Source organism: Colossoma macropomum, unplaced genomic scaffold, assembly GCF_904425465.1.
Source record: "Colossoma macropomum unplaced genomic scaffold, Colossoma_macropomum, whole genome shotgun sequence".
Taxonomy (NCBI): domain Eukaryota; kingdom Metazoa; phylum Chordata; class Actinopteri; order Characiformes; family Serrasalmidae; genus Colossoma; species Colossoma macropomum.
In genome coordinates, this window is record NW_023494805.1 from 25,491,007 (window position 1) to 25,513,778 (window position 22,772).

A 22,772-nucleotide genomic window follows, 5' to 3' on the forward strand; every position below is an offset into this window, starting at 1 on the left:
AGTCAGACATGATTCATGCTGGCCATACTTCTCGGAAGGCTGTTTCAGTTTTATAGCGCAGTGAAATAATAAAAGTTAGTGAAAGACTTCACTTCTGTGTGGCCACCAGAACGTTTTCAATCTGTTCACCTTCCTCCGCTCCGCCATGTAAAGCTAAACACGCCTCTATGGCAGAGAGGAATGACAACGCTCAGCTCGTCTGAGACAGGGAAGAAAGAAAAGGAGGAAAAAAACGACAAGCACTCCCCCGTCTGTTCGTTTTTTTCCCCTCACTTCCTTACCTCCCCCTGTCTTTCTCGCTCCCTGCCCTCCTCTCCCTCTCTCTCTCCGTCTTGTTTATTTCGAGAGAACATGAAGGAAAAGGACGAGCTATTTCCACCGGGGACGACGACGAGTTGAGTGAAGTGAAAGTTTATCCGGAGCTTTTTCTCTCGAAGCACAGGAAAGAAAGAGAGGAGGACATCATCATTAAACAGGCGGAGAGATGGAGGGCGGGAAGGAAAAGACCCATTCAGCCGCTCGGAGAGACGATAACAGACTAAATGAATAACAGCGTAGCGAAGAAGAAGAAGTCATACTAAACAGCACCATCGACCAGCAACGGTTAATGTGTGACCTGGGACGAGCGACGTCGGCAAAGTTATAGTCTCTCTCTCTCTCTCTCTCTCTCTCTCTCTCTCTCTCTGTCTCTCTCTCTCTCAGTTTCCAAAGTTTGTGAGCAGCCAGTTAAGCCCTCAGCGTTGCAGCCTTCGCGTCAGTCAGGTTCTCTCCTTTCTCCCTGTCTCTCTCTCTCTCTCTCTCTCTCTCTCTCTCTCTCTCTCTCTCGCTGTTGAACTGAGGGCTCCGGTCAGGTCGCCTTAGCCACCCCGCTGCTGGAGCAGCCATGGCCGGGGCCAAGCCGGGAGTACACACGCTCCAGCTCAAACCTGTGGCCGTCCATGAAATTCTCAAACGGGGAAGCAAGTTTATCAAATGGGACGAGGTAAGCCGAACTGCTTCGAGTAAGTTAAGCCGAGCAGCGCTAAAAGGTGCTCGTTTCCCGATAGTGCAGTACCATGTTGGGCTCTGTCGTCTGGTTTGGCACGACCGTAGCCGACTGAAGCTGTGTAACTAGCCGTAGCTGAACACTGAAGTGGTTTGGAAAATGGAAAAGCTTTGGTGAAAACACGGCTGACAGGCAGAAAGCCGAGCCGACTGCTAACGAGCTAAGTTAACTTAAATGCCGTTCTAGTTTCTAGTGTCTCCGAGCCAACTGCATTCTTGTCAAACAAGTTTTTCTCACTGTCAGGTTTTAACGGCCGCTTTCAGAAAAGTTTTCGTTGGACAAGTCAGTCTCTCTCTCTCTCTCTGTCTCTCTCTCTCTCTCTCTCTCGCTAGCTGTTTGTTTACTTGTTGTGCATTTGATAAGTTAGAAAATCGAGGAGAAGGTTAGAGTTGGCAGCAGATACGGAGAGTTGGTGCTTTTACTGTCCTGTCAACACAACACTGTGGTACTTTAAACCGTCCAGAAGGTCAGCTGGTTTAGCACACGGGGTTATATCTGAAAACAAATCTGTTGTGACTTTCTCAACGTTAGTCCATCGGTTATTGTCGTGAAAACACCATCACCTACAACTCTTAAAAATGGTTCTTCAAGGGCTCTTTAGTAAATGTAATGGGTCTGTATAGAACCTTGAACACTCAAAGAAACCATTTGAATGCATACATGGTTCCTTGTGTGGTCAGATGTTTTTTCTATGATGAGAAACCAGTTGTTTATGATTTATTGTAGGAAGCCTCTTAAAATTGTTTTATATAGCACCACAAAGGCTTTTGGTATTGTTAAAGACCATTTTTTCAGCACTGTATAGAACCCTTTATGCTAAGAGTGGAGGGCTGGGTAATACAGCAGAAGTATAATAAGATAAGATAAGACAAGATGATCTTCTGTTAGTCCCACAATGGAGAAATTCACAGTATAGTATCACAATACTTGACATTTTCATGATTTGCAAAGTGCATCACAATATTTAGTTTTTCTGAAGTTTGATAAGGAACAGATAAAGCTTACTAACAGTGTCACATTTAAAAACTTACTGTAATAAAGGAATAGCCTGCAGTAGTTTATATTTAGCACTTCACATACCATGCTGAACTGAATCCACTTAAACACGACTAATTATGCTCTCTTTGTAATGAGACATGGAGTTGGTCAGCGTTCTTTAAGCTCTGATCATATCCAGAGTATGCTCAGAAAAGCTTACTCCACTATAAATTTATTTAAATCACAGTCTTGATGAAATATATTCACACTGCCCACCCCTTCCATCTCCACAGGATTCTTCCGTCTAGTCTCTGCTCTCCTGGCAGCAGTGGAGTGTCTGTGCGTGTGTGTGTGTCAGTCATGTTGAGAGACGGTTTATTGTTAAGGAGGTATCCAAGCCTTAAGAATTAGCCACTGTCGAGCTTGTATTCACCTTTTAACCGTCTGCTGTCCGAGTGATGGACTAATGCAGTAATTGCTGCCATTGCAGCTGTGGCAGTTCATGTGAAGTAAGCCCATCTACTGTCAACCACATTGTTGTGTAAGCACAAGGAGGTTGGCTAGCAAAGGCTGTGCGTCTTACAAGAGCAGTGTGTCATTAATAATTAACTTTGCAACCCACGAGTGCTGAGTGGCTCGTGTTAATGTACTTGCATGGCCTGTAAAGATGGTGTCAGGTCTTCTTAGGAGACATGCTCCAGTAAGTGTGTGGGGCAGGGGGAGACCATAAGAACAGGCTGTAACGTAGTGTAACATTTACCTATTGAAAATAATACAGAGTTATCAGAAGGCTTCATAAATCAGGATGACTGCTAGGTACACCATCTCTGGTTTGATAACAGATCAGATATCGGTTATCTGTGGTGAAAGTTTGTTTCTTCTCCCTTCCTCAACAGCAGCAACTACACCTGAAGGCATACACTCAGATAGTACTGGGTGAAATATTGTAGCACTTGAAGATATGTTCTCTGTCGTTATTGTCATCTATACTGATATTGTTACTGGTGTCACATAACAATACTTATTTAATTTCAATGGTTTTGATAGATAATAGAAGCTATGTAATTTGTTTTGTGAATGAAGAGTTCAAATTAGGGCTGAGCCGTTTGGGCAGTATCTAATTGCCATTTTTCTGAACAGTATGGCAGCTGTGGTCTATGTTGCAACTATTTTTTATAAATTAAGGTGCAGGTCTGTTTTTTTTTTAACCATGAAGACCAGCATATTTATTTTGTCTGACTTGAAGCTTGAACGCAATTGGTTGCGATTGTGATCTTACAGCACATGGCTGTTTGGTTGTTTCTGATTAGTCTAATTCACTGACAGACAGTTCACAAGCTCTGTGTTATTAGGTTGAATTTCCCCACTTATTGACAATATCAACTCCATTGTTGATAGTGTAGGCTATACTTAAAATTGTAACTCTTGTGATTTGGAAATTTCTCCCTTTGGTTGGACTTCTTTACAACAAAATAGTCCAATCAAATCAAGCTATGTCTGGTTTATAAGATTATATATTATACTTTTAGCAACACTCAGGAAGCATGCTCTCTGTAACTGTATCTTTGCAAACTTAAATATTATTTGACGTCAACATAAATTCATATAGGAAAATATCACGATATTGATTTTTAACAATATCACTACTCACACAGGCGCTGTGTTAGGTATGACTGGATATATGTGCATCTGTTCCTCTGTTACACACAGCATGCACATAAGTGCACTGCAGCTGCAGGATAGCTCGCTGACAGAATAGCTGGCCATATAAATTCAGGTCCTACTGGATTCCTTGTGACCTAGACATCTTGTTGTTTCATTTCTAATATTAACACACTCTTTCTTCCTCCTTTATCATTTAGCTTACACACCCACTCACTCACTGCTCACGCACTGGGCTGAGATGATCAAGTGATCTAAATATTGTGGTCATGTTCGGTGGTCAAATTGTTAAAAAGAAAAATCAGGGGATGGGGGGTCCAAATAAATGTGAAGAGGCTAGAGTTGTTATACTTATTTTGTACTTTTTTAGCATAGGACAAATATAATTTTCAGCTGTCTCTCATCTTTTACTGGGAATAGAATACCCATGTGTTTATATAGTGAAATATAAGCAATTCTCAATTCTGCATCATAAAATTTCCCAAAATTATACTAAGGGGGCATTTTGGCCTAAAACTAGTAGTTAATGTTATTTGTCTTGTTGTGCAGTATTGTGTAGCTCAGTATTGCCTCACTCAGTTTATATTGGTTTTGTGTTTTCATCATTGTTCACTCAATACAGTACCTAGCATGCATTATGCAAATACATCAAACAACCATTGGGACCATTGGAACCCCCCTCCGCCATGGCAATGAAGAAATCCAGACTTCTAGTATAACCACTGATGTAGTGACAAATAAAAACAGAAGTGATGTTTGACTTTGACTTCCTAGCAGTAACGTTTGCTATCAGACTTCCTTTTGCATTAGCCAGCTAGTGGAGAAAAAAAATTCTAGTAGCCTCCCCTCAAGGATCTGCTCCAAAGCCAGTGTAGTTTTTCAAAAGTTATTCCCACGTTCAAGATGTATCGTCAGAAGGGGGTTTTCCTAGGCTTTAAATAACAAATCCCACTCTAGAGATTCCTGTGGCACCAAGAGGAGAGTAGGCATGTTTACAACAGATGTAGTGATCGTTAATTTTTACATTTTGGCTGGTGTGCATCTTTTATCAATAGAGGATAAAAATATGTGGACAGTTTATGCCATCTTTTGCATTCCTCGCTCAGATTGAGCCCTGGTCATGTCCACACAGGACAGAGAAATCTAAGTTGTGAACATGTCCTTTAAACACATGTTAATTGGGTACAGCACAATTTAATTGGTGTCAGCTTAATAGTTTAAGCCCACTGTTCTAGTGCAGCTCAGTACAGTAGCCATGGCCCAGTCAACACTATCAGCTCGCCAACGTATTCTGCTTTTTACGGACGAGTAAATGACTGGAATTAGTGTAAGCACTGGTGTTTGCTGAAGTGGGAAAGTGGCAAGATCCTAAAACACATGCACACAAACTCACGCAGACACCTCATCCTGCTGGAACATTTAATGGAATGGAATAATACAAGTTGATGGATTCAGTTTTGGGTGTTTGTGTGTGTGTGTGGTGTGTTTGAGCATGTCAAAGCACAGACCTGCTCTTATATAACTTTTTCTGGTGCATGTTGGCATGTAAATGTAAATGTTTTTGTGAGTTGTCTCCAGTGTATAGTAAAGTCCACTGTTGTCTCAGAGCTTGGAGAACTTCACTGTCCAAACAATCTGAGGAGCTGTGATGAGAGAGAGAGAGAGAGAGAGAGAGAGATATGATGACTTCATAATCCATAATCTGTCTCTCTCTCTTGAAGGGAATTCCCAGGAAGTTTTACGGTTGTGATTAACTGTGTGAATTGCAAGAAACAACATGAGGCTTTTTCTCCATGGAGAATGGAGAGATGACCACCACTCAGAGGAAGTGTGTAGCATGTGAAGGGAAAAGAAAGTGAGCAGAGCAAAAGGAGTGTGTGTGTGAGGGGTTTCACACAGAGGGCAAATAAGGAGAGATATTTGAGGAAAGATTGGAGGAGTTAAGTCAGTTTCAGGAGCAGAGATTAAAGAAATTGTTAGAAAAATCAAGAGTAGGGCAGAAATTAGGGCTGCACTATATGGACAAAATACAGGTATTGCAATTATATGGCTACTTACTGTAATTGTTATGTGCCTTTTAATATGTTAAAAATACAATGGTCAGGCAGTCATGTGACATAGTTAAAGATTGGCCTGGGTTACCTTGACCAAAATGTTTTACTTTTGTCAGATTAAATGAACAGCTTGATTCATCAAAACACCCACAGAAGCACCACGTATATGTACAGAGAAGTAGCTTGTTGACGACATCGCTACATAGCCTACACAGCAAAGTGAAACTACTAGGCTGCTGTATTAATACTCTCTCCTTACACTTTAAATTGAACGCTTGTCTTTGGATGCAGTGTCAGCATATTCTCAAAAAGGCATATATACATTCATGGGTAGGTTTTCATTTATTTTTTGTGACTAAAATAACCTAGGCTATTTGGTCCATTATTCATAGAAATTTATATAGCTATGCAAATATGTGTATCCGAACATTCATATAGCCATCTGAAAAGTAAACTAGCTCTCAACTGACTATCTTGGCAGATTGAGGGCTCTTCAGCAATATTCAGGGTAAAGCTTCAAGATAAAATATTTACTGAAGAATTCACTGAAAAGCTACAAACAGAATAAGGAATGTGTTAAATGTATGTCCTACAATATTCAAATGTTCTCATTTATGTAGCACTGCTATAAGAAGCATTAAATCCAGTTTGAAGAGGTGAATGTAAACCTCAGTTAGCTTGGTGCTAACGTATTACAGTGATTGCCATTGAGACGCTATCAAAAATCAGCATTATGTTCATGATAGAAATTGGCAAAACAAAAGCTTTTTGAAAGAAGAATGCATTATGTCAATAAAGATTGATGTGTTTTCTCTGCAGAAGTCAAATATATAGATTTGACCTTAAAAATGGTGGAAAGTGAAACTCTATGAGGAACACTTACTTCCAGGGAGTATTTATTGCTGAAGCATTGGCTTCGGTAGTGAACATTTAGAAAGCATGAAAAATACCATAAACAAATCCTCTTCAGCCTGTCCTCTGCTCATTTTACTTAGGTATTTTATTGACATTACTGCTTTTCATATTGTCGAAGTGGTTGATTTCAAGGTGATAATGATTACACTGCTAATGGTAATTGAGATAATCCTGGAAAGCGGTGATCATTATCAGATGAATGAAATGCAGGGATTTTAGCACAGTTACTATAAATAAGTTTGATTAATGGCATTTTCAGTCTCATTATGAAAAATATTAGATGTATTGCCTTCATTTAAGATGCTTTTGTTTTGCAAAATATAGTGTTTTGCAGAGTAACTGTACTTACTTTAAGTGTGTACACACAGAACTTCTCCTCTGTGTATGAATGCCATTGTTGTTGTCTTACTATTTTGTGTGCAGGCTGTGTTTAAGTGCGTGCGAATGACTACAATGTGGAAATAGGCCCTAGAAAAACAGATACTGAATGTGTAGGAATGTTACACATGTTCAGTCATATGATCTGTGTGTGTGTGTGTGTGTGTGTGTGTGTGTGTGAGAGAGAGAGAGAGAGATCTATAATTTTCTAATTCATTGTGTCTGTTCATGATGTATATCCAGACTTTGTACAGTGCTGTAGGATGTACTTTGAACTGCCACTAATATGTTGAGTTTTTTACTCAGAGACTCGGAGTGCGCTGTTCGTATGAGTGTGTGAGTGTGTGAGTGTGGTGTGTCTTTGTTTGGGTTTGCATGTGGCTTTGTGTGTATATCTCTCCCCAAATAACTTCCTGATCTAGATTACGTCTGGGAGCCAAACGTTCTTCCTCTCTTTCTCTCTCTATCTATTTGTCTCCCTTTCTCCCTGTCTGTCTGTCTCTCTCTCTCTCTCTCTGTTTCTTGCTATCTCCTTCTCTTCATCGGTTTGCTCTCTTTCTGTCCGTCTCTCTCTCTTTCTCTCTCTATTTCTGGTTCAAGTTTGAGGTTTCTCTCTCTATCTGTCTGCCGCTCTCTCTCTTTTGCTGGTTCACATTAGATTAATCCCAGCTGATTTTAGATAGAAGCCCCCCTCCTTATTTCTTTGTATTTGAAGGTCACATTTGTAGTTGTATTAGACTTAACTGAGAATGGCAGAGCTTCATATTATGGACAGAATCATATTGTGTAAAGAACCTCGCCATTTGTTGAAAATACACTCTGAAGGTATCCTGATACCTCTTGTAAGTAGTCAATTCAGATTTTAAGATGAACCCATTGCTGACACAGGTGTTTAATTGCACACACACAGCTTGTATAGTCTTGGTGTGAAGTGTTGCCCCCCCCATCATTGGCCTGTGGAGCGGTGGAACTGTGTTCTTGGGAGTGATGAAGCACCATTGAATACCTTTGGGATCAATTGGAGCAGTGTTTATGATCCAGAACCAATCATCCAACATCAGTTCCTAACCTCACTAATACTTTTAAGGCTGAGTGCAATCAAATCCTTACAGCATCTAGAGTAAAGCCTTCCTAGAAGAGAATAGGCTGTTACTGCAGCAAATGTAGCTAGATTTAAGAAGAAACCCTGGATGAGCAGGTGTCTGCAAACTTTTGACCTTAAGTGTATGTTAGTTCACGCTTAGCTAACTCTGTTAATATTTGTGTGCATTATTTTACATAAAAAGATGCCTTGTTGAAACACACACAGTACACTAATGTGTAAGTAAATGTGTGAGATTGGTCAAAGTGCTTACAGCATGGTTTTCATTTACATATTGCAGCTTTCTGTGCCACAGGACAATATTGTGATAATGATAAATAAACCTGGCCACCACAGGTTGGTAATTTCCCTGCTCTTACACAACCATGAAGTCTGATAATGCACCAGAGTTGAATCAGGTTTGTTTGTGCAGGGAAATCACCAAATTGCTCTTGTGTTGGTCTGTTTGAGATGCAGTACTTACACACATTCCACGTTTGGAACATGATCCTCTGCAACCATCTCCTCATTGGCTGGTACTGGTACTGGTAAATCAAGGTTTTCCTTTGGACAAAATTACTTAATACTGCATCCTGCCCTGACTTGCTCTTCCTATCTGGATCTGTGTGGTGTGACTGTTCTAGGAGTCAGGCACTGCTCATTCAGGAAGCATTACAGAGAATGACTGAAACAAGGCTCTGCTGTAATGGCCTCACATTTTTAATGGTTCTTTGAGTGGCCTAATCAGTGAGTGATCTTGGAAATTTTGAGATGTTTGAGAGGACTGTCTATTGAAAAGTGCTGATAATTGGTAGCTGATAAGGACATACAGTAGCAGAATTACAAGTAGACATAATAATGTATTTTTAATGCACTTCGTCTATATTAAAGTATGTTAAACCAATCCAGATCCGGTTGCTAGAGCTTTCTTAACTTTTATGAATTGAAATAGGACATAACCTTATCCTATACTATTGCAGAGTGGAATAGAGAAATAATCAGTTGTAAATCTGCTGTTACTTTTACTGCTAACTGCGTAATACCCACACAAATTGTTTCTAGATTAACACGTTTTGATGGTGGCTTGCTTACTTGGCAATGGAGATATTACAAATGCCTGGCAGGCTGTTTTCTTTTTCCACTCTAACTTCTGCTTGTTAACTTCTGAAAATGTAGCTCTTAGCCACACGTCATGGATGCTGTTCTTTTGTGTCAGTTGTACAGTGATATGCAGTGACCTCAGTGGAGAAAAATAGCCTTATAACAAAATATTGGGATGGAATCAGGCTTGATATGGCCGATACCAATTCTAGTGAATTCCAACAAAAACATGCCTCGTTAGGCACTTTGGGACAGTTTTGTAGCGTTTTATCTGCTGGGCAGGATCGTACAGCTCGGTACGGTTACAAATCTGAACGCAGAACTATCCGTACCCTGATCGAGTGCTTTTGTCCTTTTCCCATCACATCGCAGAACTTGTATGTAAAAGTCGGTGGAGTTCTCTTTGGCTTGTGTGATCACCTGATGTTTCACTTAAATCTAGTGTTAACAGTAAGCACAAAAAATTGTAACAGCAAGGAGCTTCAAGCTCTGATTTACCTTTTCCTGCATTTGTTTTTTGCGTCACCAACAGTGATTCTGGTTAGCTACAGTTTTTATATCGGTCAGCTGACTTCAGTGACTCTGCTGGGTGATTGCATAATGATTGTATTTGATCAATGAGTGGTTTGCACTATTACTAGCTCCACACTTGGTACTCCAACAAGAAGGGTAACCAAATTCAGCACGGGTGCTCAGGTATAGTATGGTTTACTTGGCAACGGAAATGACAACAAAATGTATGATCATGGATTTCTAACCGTGCTGTACCACTCTGCCCAGTGGAAAAATGGCAGTCTCCTCTCTTCTCTTCCCCTCATCACTCTCTCTCTCTTTATTACTCACTCAATTGGTCCCTTTTTTGTCCTGCCTTCTTCGAGTGTTTACCTCGTCCCCTCCTTGTAGCCCACACATGCATCCTGTTTACCACGAGGACAGACACACATGTACTACAGAACTCACTCGCACACTATAGACTGTGCACATATGCCTGAAAGATGTGGTATTTTATGTGGCAGGCACTGTGCATGGCATGTTTTGGGCTGTGCCAGGAAGAAAGCACAGATTCTGATTTTGCACTTTTAGAGGATGTTAGCGTTAGCTGGTTTGTGACTTTGGCTGGTTGTATTAGATACTCACAGACAGAGCCTCAGCGTCGCCTCATTTCGCCTTAATAGGGCTTTTTTGCCAAAGCTCTGGAAATCCTGTGCTTCCAGAAGTTAAGTTTCGCTTCTAAATTGACTTGTGAACTGCATTAAAACTGATCTCTCATGTGAACTCATGTGAACACAGTAAGTAAAGGCATTTTGGAATATGAGTGTAAAAAAAAAAAGTTAAAAAAAATGCAGGAAGATAGAAGTCCAGCATCTGTGCGCATGCATACGTATAAACACATGCAAACACTTGAAGTTGAACATGCGCCTACACAAACTTGCTTATTTATCTTGCTGCTGAATCAGAGTATGCACCTGGCTGCTCATTTCTGGGCCCTGTACTGCAGCTCCGTGAGGTGGCCATCTGAAGATGTTTCTGGGCTGTGTGGCTTGGCTCCTTCATTAGGCACTCTGAATCTTTTTGCAAACCCTATAGTACAGCTCCTGCAGGAGGCCCTCTGAAGCAGTTTTTGTGCCCTGTGGTGCAGCTCCTTCAGGTGACCCTCTGAATTAGTTATGTGTTCCTGTGGCAAAGCCCATTAGGAGGGGCTTTGAAGCTGTTTGTGGGCCCTATGGTACAGCTCCTTCAGGAGGCCCTCTGAAACAGTTTGTGGGCCCTGTGGCATAACTCATTCAGGAGGCCAGCTGAAACAGTGTATGTGCCCTGTGGAGCAGCTCCTCCAGGAGGCTCTCTCTGAAGCAGTTTTGAGGTTGGCGCAGCCCTTTTGGAGACACTTTCAAGCTGTTTTTGGGCCATGTACCACACCTCCTCCAGGAGGCCCTGTGGTGCAGCTTTATCCTTGTTGGAGCTCTTGCTTCAGTGTCAGTGGATTTCTCACCACCCATAGAAACACGGTGCCACGCATTGACGCTGAGGTGAGAGCGAGTGAATGATTGAAGGGCAGCTCACAATAAAAAGCCAGTTTTAATGTCAGCCTTAAGTTCCCACTATTCACATGTGGGTGTATTTGACCTTTGCACCCTCCTTCCAGCTCTTCCTCCCCCCCCCAGGCTGTCTTGTGGAGTTGTTCAGGAGGGAGACCGTGTGCTGTTTGTGTATGGGTGTGTGTTTGTTTTATGCCGCTGGGACATGCAGGTCTTGGCAGGGAGGCAGTGTGGCTGCAGTAAATCAGTACGATCATTTCATGGCTGCTCAAAGGTCTCTCCCTCTGTCTCCAGTCTTTTTTTTTCCTATGGATGGCATGGTGTGAAAATTTTCTGGTATGATATTGGTCACCAATATTGACATTCTTTGATATTACAGACATGTTAAAACATTTAAAGCGCATGAAAGTTTGTGTGGGTATAAATACCAAAAACAGTCATTATTCATGTGTACATGACCATGTAATGACCTCTCTCTATCTCTTGGAATCTGCTGCTGTGCTTTTAAGAAAAATGTAAATGAGCTCTTGTTTTGATTGAAAAGCAGTCTGGGCTAAACTTAAACCTTATAACTTCAGTTTGAATGGGCAGATTTCAACAACTGTACACTGAATAGGTGGACATATATAAATGTGTCTGTTTTTGTGACATCAAAAACCATCATGCTGTTTTTGAAGCTTTGTTTAAACTTATGCACAAGCAGTATATTTGAAACCTTTAACAGTTTATATATGACATCTGCAACTGTTTTATTAGACAAAGCTTGAGAAAAACTCAGTTTACCATCAAATGGACCCTTTAAAAGGGCAAAACAAACCTGCTTTGCAGGAAGACTACAGGCTTCTACTATGACTATTTAAAAATTTGTGCAAATATTATTAAACTTCATCATTAAAGCCAGTAACAGTCCTGTCCCTATTCCTCTACTTTTCCATTTTGTCTCTTTATTTTCCTCTCTATTTATCACAGAGAAAGGAGTAAGCACTTTTGTGCTAACAGTGCATTGATCTTGCGATGCAAAACTGATGCAATGTGCGTTGCAGAGAGTGGATACTCTGTTAATTATGAATCTAATACAGCAGCATTGTTTGAGACACCAAAGTTTGCACACGATCAGTACCAATCAGCTCTTCATACCAGCTCTCCTCCTGCCTTACAGCTCTAGTGATATTAGTAAGCTGTGCAACAACATGATTATAGTCATGTTTCTTCATTTAAATTTTGTTTGAAGTTTTGTGAGAATACTGAATTGTTAATCCGGTATTGAGAATTCAGTCGAGTGGAATCAAAGTGTCCATTATGTTGTTTCTTACTGCAAAAAAAGAGCAGTAGGAAATTTTAAAATATGCGTCATCATCATGCAGACTGCCAACTCATTTTTGCCGATTAATCAGGAAGTTTTTTTGTGGAGTTTAATCAAGTGTTAGTGAGATTTGTGATACTATACAAGTCAACAGTTCTGCCCTGCCTAAACTATAGCTTTATTTGTTTTTTCAGTAAAAAATGTAATGTCAGGCATTTACGGTGTCTGTGCGCGTGTTTGTGTGCTATGTAAGGGTTTAAAAGGATGATAATATTGCAAGCCAGATATGAACAGAGCCAGGAGGCCTACAAACTCACCCACTGAAATAGCTGACATAGTTTCTGCATTAGCCTCTGTGTATGTGCGATTGTGTGTCTGTGTGTGTGTGAGAGAATGTAAGAATTGCACATATTGCAGTCATGTTCTGCTGTAGAATCATCAGGTCTCAAACTGGACAAGCTCTTTGACAGATTACTCAAAGGCCTGTTTAATAGACTATTTACAATCCTGGTAGAGACTTCAATACTCACATATTTAACACTAACACACACACAGGGCCCCATTAGAAAAAACTGTTTATTGTTTTTTTTAATAAATGTTTGAAGTATAGTTTAAACATTATATTAAATATATATTAAACATAATAAACATTGTTTTTAAAACATACTATTCACTCTCCAGTCCATACATACGGCAAACTATGCTGCAAAAACCGCCTGTTGTGTGTGGTTTCTATAATATTACCAGAACCAAATCATTTACATACATCCACCTAGTCAGCCTTTATCAGTGTAGCTCCGCCCTCTCACACTGAAGTTCTAAGCTGGGTTTCATCTGTGAGTGTTTTTGAATGAGTCACAATACAGGACAGCCAATCAGAAAACAGTTAATTTATCTTATATTAGTCAGCACAGTAACAGATCTAGGATGTTTAATTAAGAGATATGAACAATAACAAGAAGCTGGAAAATGATCATGTAAAAATTTACTAGGAACCTTCTTAGTACGTAAACCATACTCTTGTTCTAAGTGGACCTCAAGGGAATACATACAATACAAGAGTTATGTAGGATGCGGGACCTTTAAGTAAATCTCTGGATCAGGTTTGGTGCGGGGGTGTGTGTTTGTGGAAAATGGAGAATGCTCTGTGTTTTGGCCAGAAAGTGAGTTTAAGAGAGCTTCTGAGTAGGGATGGACATTGTCATATTATTGTGTCATTATTGTGATGAATTATGTTTCAGTGTGCTTTTGTGAGCATAGATTAGATCCTGTCAGTACTGGACAGTGGGGCTCAATCTAAAAAAAATCTGTTTTTCGCTTAATAGTTTTAAAAATATTTGACCAAGATTAGTACTTTTTATGCAAGCAACCTACACATCTCTGCTTCTAATGAAACATAGACTTTCCAGTGCCATTTGTGAACCACTGAGCCAAAAGCACAGCGTGTATAAATGCTTCAACATCCCATAGGCGGAGTTAGTTGTAACAGACTAGGGGGCTAGTTGTAACTACCACTAAAAAGTGAATGGATGACACAGTTAATTCAATACAGTTCAACGTTGTGCAAACCAGACGTAGAAGACACAATAAAATTAAAATGTCTTGTTTTTGCATGACCTCTGTAGCACATTGTTGATGATTCTGTGCAAAGAAACATCCAAAAATTGACTGTGTTGAATTTATATGGGCAGTATGGGATTCTCTCGTTGTTTACTTTGTAAACTTCAGCCTGGCTAGCTGTAAATGTGAGTTATCGAAATGGTGCTATATTACAACCAACAAGAGAATAAGTCAATTAATATTGGTGTGAATTAAGTGACTCATACACACATCACGGTAATCAAAAAAACACTTATGATGAAAAAAGTTACTTTTATGGTACAAAAACAGTCTTCAGGGTGAATATCTAGAAATATCTTTGATTGTAGCCAAAAAATGTTAATTCCAACTGATCATCCCTCCGAAATACTTAATATCATGATGCATATCGCTGCTGTTGGAACAAAACCTCGTATCTCCAAAATGATAACTTTACAGAAGAAGGAAAAAAACACACTTTACTTTTAATGTAAGTCTATGGAACCAGACCTTTTTCCAAGTAATTTTGGGCCACTTCTTTTGGTCCATTCGTCATGAAATTCACACACAATGTAAAGAACAACAGGCATTTTCAAGTGTCAAAAACTGAAAAATGGAGATACAAGGTTTTGTTCCGACAGCAGCGATAATGGTGATCATGAAATGTCTTATAATGTCAGATGTTTGCCATATCACCCACTACTACTCATGAAACTGCATGTATTAATCAGTATGAGAGAGTTTGTATGTGTGGTCAGATGCCTGATGTTGCTGTTTGTGAAGCAGAATTGCTTGTTTATATTTGTGTGCATTCTTAGCTCTCATCAGTGTCATTGACAAACAGTGATGTGTACAAATGTAGAACATGAGATAATGAAAGTTTGTGTGAGACAATAAAGACAGAGATGGAGAGACGGATCATTAAAGCTTATTTGCTGAAGGCCAGTGAGTGTGGGGGGTGCTGAGGGGCTGATGTAGATCGTTACTCAGCTGTGTACATTAACAGTCTCTAATGAGAGAGAGAGAGAGAGAGCTGTGGGCTAAAGGTTAAACGCGGAGCCCCCCACTAACGCGCACACTCACACACACCGGGGGTAATAAGTATATGAGCTAATCTGTGAGAAGATGAAAAGACAAGGCAATATGTCAAGGCAACTCCCTCCTTCTCTTCCTCTTCTACTCACCCTTTTCCTTCCTTCCGCCTCTCTCTTCCCCTCCTCCTTTTCTCTGTCTTCTTATTTCACTCACTTATTCTTTCCTTCTTCTTTTCTTCCTCTCTCTCTCTCTCTCTCTCTCTCTCTCTCTCTCTCTCTCTCTCTCTCTCTGTGTCTCTGTCTCTCCTTCTTTCCCTTTTCTGTGTTTTTTGTCTCCCTCTCCCCTTGTCCTCTCTTTCTTTTTCTCTCCTTCATCTTGCTCCCACCCTCCTCTTTCACTCTTTTATTCTCTTTTCCTCTCTCTCTCCTCCTCTCTTTTTCTTTTTTTTATATCTCTCTCTCTTTTCTTCTCCTTGTCTCACATTCTCCCTTCTTTCTCTCTTTTTTCTTCTTTTCTCTCACATTCTTTCTTATCTCTCCCCTCTCTTTCTCTCTCTCTCATTTTCTCTCTGTCTTCTGCTGTCTCTTTCTGTCTTCCTGCTTTCTTTCACATTTCTCTCTCTCTTACTCTCTCTCTGTTTCTCTCTCCTTCTCTATCTTGCTCCCACCCTCCACTTTCTCTTGTTTATTCTCTTTTCTTCCCTCCTCCTCTTTCTTTCTCTTTCCTTCTTTCTGTCTCACATTCTCCCTTCTTTCTCTTTTTCTTTCTTTTCTTCTAACATTCTTTTCTTATCTCCAACTTTTCTCTTTCTCTCTCATTTTCTCTCTTCTGTTCTCTCTCTTTCTTCCTGTCTGTCTTTCTCTGTCTTCATGCTTTCTTTCACATTCTTCACTCTTTCTCTTTCTCTCTCTCTCCCGCTCCTTTAAAAAGAGACAGTTCTTTTTCTCTCTGTTTATCTTTCTCTCTCTCTCTCTCTCTGCCTTGCTTTCTATCTCCTGCTCTCTTACTGCCTTTTCTCTCTTTCTCTTTTTCCTTTTCTGTCTGTCTCCCTTTCTCTGCTTCTTCTGTTTCTTTCTTATTTTCTCTCAACCTCTCTCTTTCATATTGAAATGGTCCATCTGAAGGCGCCTGTTGCCGATGGCCTCTGTACAGAGCCTTTGTGTAGTGAACACTGCTCAGGTCATTCAACAACCACAATACAGTAATATGTTTGTGTTTATGCAAATACAAACAAATCAGCTGAATACATTTGTTTGTGTGTATGTTTCATGTGTGAGGGAGAAATAAAGAGAGAAAAATATGCACACGTTTTGGCAATTAGTGCATGTTTTCTTTCCAAGAAGCCATAAATATAATCAATGCTCAGCAGTTGATTTTCTCATTTGTCAACGCCCCTGGATTTATTTACACAATAAATAAACAAAACCAAGCGATGTGCTGTCTGCCCAGCAGCAGCTGTTCAAGGTGCCCGCGCACAGCCAGTACATCAGCCGTTTTTTTGTTTATTTATTGTCTAAAGAGCCTACATCGCATGGGGGTTTTGCCCCAGTGGTGTGTTGGTGGGAATATGTGAAAAACAGTGTAAGGGGACAGTTGCTTAAAGGATAGTGGAAAATAGTGGAATTGGGCTGGGCTGCATCAGGTATGTGTGTGGATTTCACCAAATTCAGTTGCACCACTAATACATGAGTAATGTCTTAGCTAGTAACAGCTTTCCATGGAGAAAAAAACTAATTATATGAACAGCATAACAGTTTGAAGAGTAGAATCTTTGAAATATTTACATGAAATTCTGAACTTCTCAGTATTTGGCATCTCCCCCTTTTGCGTTGATGACAACATGCAGTCGAGCTGGCATGGACTCCACAAGTTTGTATAAGAGCCTCTGATGAATAGATCAGATCCACCTGAGAGTCACATGCTTCAATGGAAGAGACAAGACCAAAAATAACTTTTTGTACAAAAGTATAAAGGTCACAAATTTGCTTAAATTTAATAGTGACCAAGAAACATTTTGTTGTTTGTTTCCAGGTTTAGATAAAAAAAACCTTTGGAACCCCAGTGTATGTTGTTCTCTTAGATTTTACCATCTTTTAGACATGCTTAAGCAGGAGGTGCAAATATTTAGTAGGTATTTAGCCCAATGTAAAATGCAAAAAAAATGCTGGGGTGAACCAGTTTTGATTTAGTAATATGTGAGCCTTAATTTAGTAAACACATTCATAATACTTAGTCTGCCTGTGAACGTTCATACAGCTGGTTCCCAATGTTTGCCCCTTAGCGAAGAGATATTGATTCATCAAACAACACAACCATAAAAGGAAATGAACTGATTACAGATTTTAAAAGTAAAGAGAAGAGGGACATAAGCCAAACAAAAGAAGTGTGCTCTCTTGTTCCCTGATTTGGGGACATCCTTGCTCTGTAAAAGGCAGTAAACCAGAGCTTTCGCCTTAAATGGACAAACAGATTTCATGGAAAACAACGTTTCAAATCTTGCATGTCTCAGCCACTCTCTCTGAATCATGCCGTGGTCTATCTCTCTTTCTCTTACTCCTCTGATTTCTCTCTCTAGCCGGCAGTGGACATTAAACTGAAGGTATGGGGTTTCTGTGTGGCTTTGGCGCCAGAGCCTCACCTTTCAGCAATTACGCTCGTTTATAAATCCCACAATCCCTGAGGGCCTTGTCTTTTCTTTTTCTCTGAGAGAGCCATCAATGTATCCCAGGCATATCTCTTTCCTCTTGTCTGTTCTCATCAGTTCATCATCACTCAGCCCCCGAGGGTGGAGGCAGTGTTTCCGGTGCAAAGGCGAGGCCTGCACAGTCTTTGGATTGCAAAATCCAAAGAACAAACCCTTAATATTGGCAGACGTGTGGGCTCTGTGGCAGGAGGTCCACAGGAAGTCAGTTTGTCAGCTTCTGATTGGGTGGGAAGAGCTACAGGGCCTTTTCCTGAGCAAGGTTGCTTAGTGATCTACTGGCCAGTTGAGCAGTCATATGGCGGGCACATGGCTTGTCACAACAACAGAACAGGAAGTAGTCTCCAGTGTCCTCCGCACAACTATAGAAAAAGAGGTCTTTATGTCACCACGCAACAGTCTGTATATAATAATGTAATAAAATATTAATCCACTCACAGGCCATCTTGGCAACGCCCCCTAGGCAGTTATTTCCACAATAATGCCAGGCTCCTTTATCTATGAATGGTGAGAAACCTATAAACCCAGACTGAAAGCCAAATTAACATTCCAAAAATATATTAGAAAATCACTGGCAAAATTAATTTTTTTTTTGTTTGTTTTTTTTTTAAACTACACATGCGCATACCACCACAACAAGGGGGAACTTTTCCTGCTTGCAGCTTAGCCAGCAAACCAGTTGGCTCATCTCTAATGAAGGGCAGGACTTTCTCTGTGAACAGACACCATGTTGAACATTACAAGCTTTTGTTTTCCAACCAGCAAACTGACTCCTAATGTCTTGGATTTCGTTCAGAAACACGTTATGGTACAGAATGTATCAATGTACCAATGTATGTTGACTATAGTTGTTTTACATCTTCTCACAAAGCTCTTCAAAAAATATGTATGTTTCTTCTGAAGTGCCTTGTAAAAGTATTCAGCCCCCTTAAAAGTCTTTAGATTTGTCTGGATTACAAATAACACTTACACAAATTTAAACAGCCAGTATTTTATTGCAAACTAATAAGCTCTTAAAGTAAATGTCTTAAAATAAAAAAAAATTAAAAATTGTTTGCCCGTTGTGTAAGTATTTAACCCCGTCAGACCACTACCTGGTAGAGCCACTTTTTGCTGAAATGATAGCCTTAAGTCTATTAGAGTAAGTTTCTGTCAGTTTCGCACACTGTTTCTGAGTGATTTTCACCCTTTCTTCCTGGCAGACTTGTTAGATGAGTCTTGTGGGGCACAATTTTGAAATGGTGCCACAGATTCTCGACTGGTTGGCAGTCTGGACTTTGGCTTGGCCATTGTTGAACATTCACCTCTTTGTTGTTCAACCACACCTGTGTTGCTTTGGCTTTGTGCTTACAATCATTGTCTTGCTGAGTGGTGAAGTTTCTCCCAAGCTTTAGTTTTTAGTAAACTGCAGCAGGTTGTCTTCCTGCATGTCCCTGTATTTTGTACCATCCATTCGTAACAGGATCCCCTATCCCCGCTGAGGAAATGCATTGCCACAACATGATGCTTCCAACCCCTGTTGGGTTTTTGTTGAAGAATAAGCAGTGCCACGCACAGCATTTTGAATTTTGGTCAGAAATCTCAATTTTTGTCTCATCTGAGACAAATCTGAGAGTTGATCTTTTAAAGTAAAAATGACATGGCAATCCAGATGAATCTGATGACTCCAAAAAGAGTTGAATACTTTTTACACATATAATTTATATGTATAAAAATGTACAATTCCAGCCTGCTGATCTTTTCTACAGCTTAAGGTATTGTTGTTTAAATAGACCCCAGGCCTTCAGGCCCGCAGTTGATTTTGTGTCTAACATCATAGATTAGTTTTCTATTAATTCTCTGAGCTAGTTGCTCTTAATTGTGTCAAGGACTTCTGTGCCATGAAAATTCAAGTTTTTTTTGTCTTCCTTGAACACTTCAAGGTAAATAGCTACCATACATAAAAAAGATTTCCATTATGCATCACATTCCACAAGTGTTCCCTTCCCAGCTTTAGATTCCCTTTAGATTCCCTCTCTTAGTGATGTTGCTAGCTAATTAATAAAGAAATGAGTTTCTATCAGTAACAACAATTATAAAAAATAAACTGTTGTTGATTAGTTTTTCCAGCTCTTAGACTATTGCTGATGCTTTATATCAGCGTGGATCAAAATCCATTGTTACTCATACATCTTACATACATACCATACATATCATAGCATATGATATATTAGAAGTGTTTTGCTTCCACTGCTCAGTTTTGCTTTCTGTCAGTTTTAATGTATGTTTAATTTTGTTGCAGTTACAATGCACTAATTCAGAATTTCTATCTCTCTGTCTGTTTGTGTGTTTGTTTAGGAGCCCAACAGTGGTCAGCCTACTCTAGTCAACCTGAAAGTGGACCCTTATGGATTCTTCCTCTACTGGTCGGTTGGATCTAGCATGGTTGGTGTTTTTTCTCTCGTTTTATACCTGTCTACCTTTGCAGGCAAGGCTTAAATCCTGAGGACCATTTTTTATAGTTGATTTTGTAGTAGAAATGGCCAAAGAGGAGGAATGGTACTGGATTTCCTAAGACGGTGGTAACCCATGAATAATGACACTTAAAGGTCCTATATCATACATTTATATTTTATTTTTTCCCCTGAGGTCAAATTATGACGTTTGTATGGTTTTATGTACTAAAGGTGGTCATAATTCATTTTTACATTGTCTTTATCCTCTAGATTTTTTTGAAAGCACTTTTGACATCTGTCTATATATTGTGTCTTTCTGTTTTTACTGTTTTGCCTGATAAAATATTTTAGATTTACTTCAGTTGTTAAATATGATTATTAATGTGAAGGATATTCCAGAATAACATAACACTGTTAATCTACAAAATAGGTTTACTTAAAAAAGGTTTTATCTGAAAAAATATGTGAATACACTTTACTGTGATAGATACTAAAACTGTCAATAATCTTAATTATACCCTGATATAAAATGATATTTTTGCCATACTGCCACTACTAGGGTACTAAAATTATTACTGGTGTTTCTCAGGGATTTTAGTGACTTCCACATCTCCCGATGCAGTCAGTTTTACAGGCAGCACACTCCCACATCAGTAAAGAGTCCACTGCCTTTTACCTTTTGTAAAACGAACAGCAGAAATAACCAGAAGACAGAGTCTGACATTGAACTATCCTACCTCCCCATGTAAATGTAATCCTGTCCAAATAGTGCTTAAGACTGACACATGTGAAGGACCTCTGTTCTGATTGGCTGCACTGCACTGTGTTCTAAAAGCAGCCCTGTTTGGAACGTCCCTCATAACTCATTGTAATGTAAATAGAAAGCAATAAACTGCTGCAGGCTGGATATGCAAATACATGTAAATGCATTGGTTTTTCATGACATTCGCTTTCATAACCATGCGGACTTGGGAGCGAATAGAATGTTTTGGAACTACTGTATAAACTACTGTATAGTTTGTATATGTTGTATGTTGCTGTTAAGTGCATTACTGAGGTGTTGGAAGTAAAGCACACAGTTATCAGAGCGCATCAGACCTTCCGTCACTGCTCTAACAGGTGAAGAGCCTGTCCAGCTTTCTCCCTGCCCAGTTTGATCTGCCTTCTCCTGTTTCTCTGTTTGGTTCAGTCTTGTTTTGCTCTTCTTCAAGCACCCTCTCTTTATCTGTTTCGCTCTCCTGCCGATTAACGCACATCATGTGAGTGCTCATGAATCGAATCAAATTTCAGCCAGTCAAATTAAATCAAGCTCTCGCCCATCCCCCCTCCTGCTTTCTCTTTCTCTTTCTTTCCCCATTGATATTTTGCTTCTTCTTTCTGCTCCTCTTTTCATCTTTTCAGGCTTATCAGTGAGGCATGTGTGGCATGTGGTTCGTTCGTATACAGGCTGCTGTGTATTAGGAACTTATTTCCGGCATTTACTCATCATGCGTAAACTGAGCTCAGAGTTTGTGTGTGCTTGCATGAATGTATGTGCTTGTGAACAAGAAACTATCGTACGTTAATGTAATTTGATGTTTTATAAATGTACGATACTCTGCAAAAGTCAGAGATCACCCTTCATTAATTTTTCAGCATCAGGGGAAAATAAAAAAAAACCCATATATTTAACAGAAAATTAAGACATAATATCATTTTTTCAGTATTTAGTCTGTCCACCCTGTGCCTTAATTACAGCTTCCATTCATTTCAGGAGACTTGCTTTTAGTTTTTCCAAGAAATCTGCAGCTGCACATCCACATCCAACCACCTGTGGATTTTTTTCAGATCTGAAGCAAGAGTGAAGCTTTATTTTTATCAAAGATGAAAGCTTTAAGCACTGTTTATCTGATGGTGATAGTTTTGGTGATCTACAAGGTGTATAACTATTAGGTGTCTTTTCTTCCACTTATTTTCTTTTATTCCTTTGCAACTGAATTCTCTTAAATTTAATCTCCTCAAAAAGTACTAAATGGCTGCTTTGACTGGAATAAGTAAGTGAAGGGTGCCCTCTGCACAGTGCTGTATATATCGGCACCAATGAATGTGATTGGATTAGACGTTTTTTACTCTACAAGAGCATTTAATGCTGCAGGTGTTGATCATTGAGAGCGAGTACGCGTGTAGCAGTATTAGGATTCTAGGGCAGTCTGTGCCTGAGGAGAAGCAGTAACCCTGTTTGGTGGGTGGAATAAAGGCCCAGGGGAAGCCAGCCTCCTCTTTAGAGGAAGGAGGACAGCTCTTCTAGTCTCTTCAGTAACTGCGCACTTTCAGACACATTTAGATTTAACACAGCTATTATTATATTTAATAATGCCGTTATCACACACTGCCTTTTTTTAAATTTCTCCTTCTAAGTAGCGTAAAGTTGTTAAAAGTCAGTCGCACTTCCACGAATCCACTTTTGTCCTCCTCTAACCCTTTTTATTTC

The 22,772-nt window shown here is 39.8% G+C and overlaps 1 protein-coding gene across 1 annotated transcript in view; it reads left to right on the forward strand.

The window, feature by feature from the left end:
• The first annotated feature begins 243 nt into the window (after positions 1-243).
• The window catches only part of plcb3 (phospholipase C, beta 3 (phosphatidylinositol-specific)), a 67,705-nt gene continuing 45,176 nt past the window's right edge, over positions 244-22,772 (forward strand). Inside the window, exons 1-2 of the mRNA XM_036596548.1 lie at positions 244-982; positions 20,205-20,291. Of these exons, the coding sequence (XP_036452441.1) occupies positions 884-982; positions 20,205-20,291 (186 nt within the window). The 5' untranslated portion in view covers positions 244-883. The remainder of the gene's footprint in view (positions 983-20,204; positions 20,292-22,772) is intronic.